At 41.3% G+C, this 6,000-nt stretch overlaps 1 protein-coding gene across 1 annotated transcript in view; it reads right to left on the reverse strand.

Annotated features, from left to right (window-relative positions):
• The window catches only part of LOC147607553 (uncharacterized), a 43,038-nt gene extending 39,823 nt beyond the window's left edge, over window positions 1-3,215 (reverse strand). The window contains exon 1 of the mRNA XM_086790578.1: window positions 2,956-3,215. Coding sequence (XP_086646704.1) covers window positions 2,956-3,121 — 166 coding nt within the window. The 5' untranslated portion in view covers window positions 3,122-3,215. The remainder of the gene's footprint in view (window positions 1-2,955) is intronic.
• Between the last annotated feature and the right edge of the window lie 2,785 nt (window positions 3,216-6,000).

Here is a 6,000-nt window from a genome sequence, read left to right on the forward strand (position 1 = left end):
AAAAATTTATTTTGTGAGAGTTTTTGTGAGGGCCTGCCATTAACAACGCCCACAAGGGTTCCAACATAAGCATCATGTGGATGTAAAATAAACAAAGGAAAAAATATGCATTTAGATGTTAAAAAAACAAGAGAGATAGACCTCGAAGGCGTCCAAGATCAACCTTGTCCGCACTTAAAGCAAAGCGGTGGGTTCCAAAGATTGGTTGTTCTTCAATACTTTTGATGGCATTCTCTACTAAAGAGATGGTACTCAACCCTATTTCTAAGGTGGCATATTTGGCTCAACCCTTCTTTGCCCCACATTTAGATTTATTTTAGACACATTTACCCGCAATTTTACCTAATTTCAACGGAGGGCATTTCTATTGATCCCAAAAAGATTCAAGTTATTCGCGATTGATCGACAACGTTGCGGGATATTCACGATGTCAAATTATTTTTTGGGACTTGCAAATTTTTTTCATACGAAGCTTTATAAGTTTATTGCACCTTTGACAGAGGTTTTAAAGTCAGCACCCACTTTCCAATGAACAGATGCTACTTTGCATGTCTTTGATCAATTAAAGGCTGCTTTAAGAACCACTCCAGTAATTGCAATTGTAGACCCAGATCTTCCTTTGCGGTCATGACCAATGCATCTGATATTGTAATAGGTGCAGTTTGTATGCAACAAGGCCGTGCCGTAGTCCTTGAAAGTCATGAGTGTTCAAAGATTAAAATGCGTTATCATGTGTATGAGAAGGAGTTCTAGGCAATTGATCATGCTTATCGAGCCTAGAAACGTTATCTTTTTGGGACAGATGATGGCGAAGACAGATCATAATTCTCTGAAGTATATTTTCACTCAGATGCTAGACAAAGAAAAGATGGATGGAGTATTTGGCAAACTTCCATATGACTATTGAATATGTTCCTGGTCTTTCTAATGTGGTTGGTGATGCACTTAGTAGAATGCCTCAAGCTTTAGCAATGGAACAACAGTTTAAATCGACATTCCAACAACTTTTAAAGATTGCTATGCATATGATCAAGATTTTCTTTTTTTCTTCTGAGAAAGAAACTTCTATTAAGTATAAAAGAATAAACAAGAGGAAGGTTTCAAACCAAACAATGAGGAAATCTCAACCAAGATGGAGATTCAAACCAAACAAGGGGGAAATCTCAACCAATCCGGTACCTCATGCTGCCAACAAGGTCCCATACGAGTGGAAGTGAAAAAGATGCCATAATCCCACTCTCTCATAAATTGGCCACACTTTCTCTCCGCAACCCTCGAAGATCCTTGGATTCTGACCCAAGTGACCATGAATATGACTCCAAAACCTACAAATGCACAGTGACTCATAAACTGAAGTGCCCAACATTCCCCTCACATGTGAGCTGTAGGCCTAGCTGTGTCGACCAAATGAGGACCAAAAGAAATGTAAGCATCCTTCCAAGGAGATGTGCAATCCAAATCCTATGTGCTTCCCTGCACTCCCATAAATGGTAGACCTGATCATAAAGGCTGAATATAAATAATCCACTTTTTCACAAATACCTTAAGTGCCACAATTTCACATTTTCATAAAATGTTTTACATAGGTGGCTGCCCATTCAGAGCATGCCGACCACTTTGAAGCTGTCTGGCTGTGGCAAGGTTTCCCAATCATGGGCAGGGCTGCCTGAGCAGCTGCCCACCTGACCCAGGCTGCCCATTGTGCCCATGCACGTGCCCAACACCGGTTAGGCCTGCCTGAAACCTACCCGGATGACCTGTAATTGTGACACACTACTGATGCTGTGAAAGCATTAACAAAAGAGAAGTGCAGTGGAAGATTTACAAACACAATCACACATAAGTAACCCTAATCCAACCCATATATTATATACAATTAATTAATGTACACCTGATTATCTGAAATATAAAGAATTTATCAAAGCTGCTGATTTCAGCTAACTGCTCTGTTTCAGATGCAAACGTCGGCTGCCAAATCTTCTCCTTGCTTCTCCAACTTGCCTGAAGGCTTGTGCATTCAAGAGCTCCTCTAGATGAGACATTTGATGATATAGATGGAGGGATGGGGCACCTTTAAATTTTAAGTTAGCCAGCCAGTTCATGTGTGTTGAGCCAGCGGGAAGGATACAATTTCAACAAGAAATTCTTCTCTGTGTCACCCCTTTCCTTACTGTCTATATGGAAGCAAAGATGAGAAAGTATGAGCCCTGCACTACATAACATCATTTGAGACTGGTTATAAATGCACCCAAATCAGTCTTTGCCTCAGCTCATAAAATCGGCCAACATAGCAAAGAAAAGTCCACATAAATACAAGACCCTCCCGAATGTTCCAATGTAGAAACATAAAGCTTCACTGTTAGCTCATCCGAAACATGAAAAATTCCAACAGCTACCATGCCATACAGGAGAAGAGCCAAATTCTTTAGGATAGGTTTGATGTTATCCAAGCTCATCTGGAGTAAACACTCTAAATCCCATGATATAATCCTTGCTGAATGTGGGGCATCACCACTTCAGACAGATGTTGCCCTTCAAACCGACACTTATCTTCTTCACATTTGGTCTCTTGCTGTCTCCATGTCTTCTATAGCACTTACTTTTTCCATGCATCTTGCAAGTTTAGGGTTCACCATATGGTTTCTCTTTCTCATCCACATGAACACATTACTACCACTTCACTATCAATATAGCTTGAAGGCCACTACACTTCACCTAAATAGGCATGAGATTAACCAAATCATTAAAATGGATGTCTGCATAGACTGAGCATGCCCAGGATGGAATTCTACAGTATTAAGCCACTCTAACTGGTAGGATCAACCCATAATAAACAAAATCAAGCCATTGCTATTCGAGTAGGCTCAAGATAGCCACTCCTGTTAGAATAACAAGGGTGCTAGGGAAAGGTAAAGCTGATACGAAAGAGAGATTCAAGATTAATAAAGCTCTGACCTGTGAAGCTCCTTTTAAGGGCGGGATGAACATAGTGCCCAAATGGACCCGAGAATTTCCTACTGAATCTGCATTCTCCTGCGAAATGAACGTGGGCAGCAAGCCTGGATGCTGTATTGAAAGGAATTCCACAGCCATGGAAGCTTCCACAGTGCAAAGACGACATTTTCGCGGCGGGGATCAACGTTTGTTTACAGATAGGAAGAGGTTTTCACACAATTCAGATGAAAGGCCGAGGGATTTGATGTGGCATTCGATTTAAATCCATGTCATGGATGTCCCACAAGGGGGGAAAGTTTAGCAACGCTCAACCTCCTAACTATTTGTGGTTGGTAACTAAAACAGGTGTGTCCGAGAGACCAATATTTCTAAGGGCTTCGAGAGTGGTGGGGGGACAAACTTAGAAAATTCAAAGATGAAGCCAGGAACAATCGATCCAAAACTGGAGAGAAAGGGGTGGGAGTAGACAAGTTCTCAAAAGGGCTGAGTTTTCCTTCTAATCCCTTTAGACCTCTGGGGGAGGATAGTGAAACCTCCTCCATGGGGAGGTTTAACTGGCAAGTTGATACTACTTGGAGGGAGCTTCAGATAGGAGCCGGGGAGCTGAGGGTAGAGATAGGGGGGAAGAAGGGCTGGAGGTAGAGATGGCACCTGCTATTATTGATTAGGACACACCTACTTCAGTATTCAATATCTGGGGTCATCCTCTAGCCTTGATAGGGTTTTTTTTAGTCATCGAGCCTCTTGGGTGCCACACACACTATCTGCTAAACTGGAAACCTCTTCTGTGCTCTCTAACCATATGCCTTTGATGGTGGGGGGGTGGCAGTTAGCTAGCTGGGGGGAGGATGAACTCAAAAACTTTCCAGTGAGGAAGTTAAGGGTGAACAATAGTTTGCTCGAGGATGATTTGTTTATACTCCTTATAGAAGAGGCCATTAACAGGCTCAAGAGCAAGGGAGAGAAAGAGGGATCTTGGAGAAAGTTTGCAAATGAGATGCAAGGCATCATTAGAAGGGTGGGTAAATTGAGAGCTGAGCAGAAAAGGTAGGAAAGGTAATATCGGGGGAATCTGTTGGATACATTACAATAGAAGAGGCAGCTGAGTGGCTTGTCTAGGATGGAGATTGATCAGTATTTGGTCAAGCTCATTTGAAGGAGGAAGATGACAAACTTGCCAAAGAAAGAGAAAAAAGGGATAGATGGGTAGCCTACAACAACAAGAGAAAACCAATCAGATATTTGTTTGACTAGCCAAAGAGACAGGGAGTAAGGAATTGCAAGGACAAATTAGAGATGAGAATGGACAAGAATTAGGGGATATTCAACATATTGCTCTAAAGTGGGTAAAGTTTTTGGGTACTACTTTAAGTCTTAAGGAAGATTTTTCACAGGAAAGGTTCCAGACAGAAACCAAATTGCAAAATTGCCTTAGTATATAGAGTATTATTCATCTTATTAACATAGTATACAAACCAACACAAGTGCACACATTTGAACATCATCTCTGTCACATCTACCCCCTGAGTAGTCCCTTTATTGAAGATCAACAAATTCCTAGACACCCAAATCTCCCACAAGCAGCAATATCTTATAATACAAAATATTAGATCTGTCTCATCTGCCTCCTTGACTATTCTCCCTAGAAGCCAGCCCCCCCAATACCCCTTCAACCCCAAGTTGCCTTCTACCCATTTACCTATTTTTCCCCAAAACCCCCTTTAAGTTATTGCAAGATAATCCCAAAAAGCAGGTTTTCCCTCTTTAATTGTTGATTTGAGTCTAGGACATACCCTAGCCAGTGAAGTTCCTTTGAGGTAGCTTAAAGCCAAGAGGTAAAGCCAAGAGGTAGAGCCAAGAGGTAGAGCCACCAAACATAGTTTCTAAAGGAAGGTTTGAGCTTTCAGTGGAATCAATGGATTCTAGATCAAATTCCACCTCTTCCTCTAGATGGTCAAGCACCAACTATTTTTTTAGATTTTGTTACAATATTTCACATTAGCTTCACTTTTACTTATCGCTTCATATAGTGTCTTGGTAGTAATTCTCTCTAGTTTTACCCCATTGAGCCAGGTTCAATCTTGAAACCAAGAGGCTTCATTGAAAGCTATGGAGGACCAACAATTCTCAACCTCATCCAACACAAAGCTCAACATCGAAACCTCCCTGTGTTTTAATGTAAACTCCCTCTCAACCTGTTGTACCTCCTTCTAGCTAACCTGAGAGAAATCCCAAAGGTCACCTAATCTCCTTAAACCTCTATTTTTAAATCTTATAGAAGCCCTTGTGTCAATATAAGCTAGAGGGAGCTTAAACTTATGGGTCCACTAGATGTTCAGGTTTGAAGAGGAGTTCCCAAAGGCTATGGTACACCCATTCCAAAATCAGGCCCATCATCTCTTTCCAATTTAGACAGAAAAAATTACAAAAGGGGGAATTCACCATTTTCAAAGGGGCATATGAAAATAGTTTCTCCTTCCAGTCCAACCCAGTCCACTTGCCTTTAAGTCGCACTTCTACATATTCTATCACCTCTCTAAGCATCTTGGTCCAGATTCTTTCTTGTTGAAGAAATTTGGGGAGGCTAACTACCACTCTGGCCTTAGCATGAGTAGGCAAATCCAGTATACCCAAACCTCTCAAATTTTTGGGTAGGGCAACTTTGTCCCAGGCCCAGCCAAGCAGAAACCTTGTTGCCATGATTCCCATTCCTCCACAAAAAGTCTCTAAGCAGCTATAATCCTTTTCCAATGGCATTTCTTAAGTTCTATCTCACAGGGCAGAGGAACATGATATAAGCATTAAGAATTATATTTGCAATAGGTATTCTATCATGAAATGACACTTTGATACCTTTGCCATTTTCTAAGTTTGTTACAAAATCTTTCAATAGCCCAATTTGTCAGCTCCTTTTTACTCACTCCCACCCCAAAAGGCACCCCCAAACGTTTAACAATCCTTCCCTTTCTGATGACTTCACAACCCCATCTTTCCATATCAAAGTTGTCCTCCTCGGTCAAGCTTATGATTTGGGATTTATGAATG

Source organism: Cibotium barometz, chromosome 55, assembly GCF_041138505.1.
Source record: "Cibotium barometz isolate CiBa-2024 chromosome 55, ASM4113850v1, whole genome shotgun sequence".
In the NCBI taxonomy this organism is placed as follows: Eukaryota; Viridiplantae; Streptophyta; class Polypodiopsida; order Cyatheales; family Cibotiaceae; genus Cibotium; species Cibotium barometz.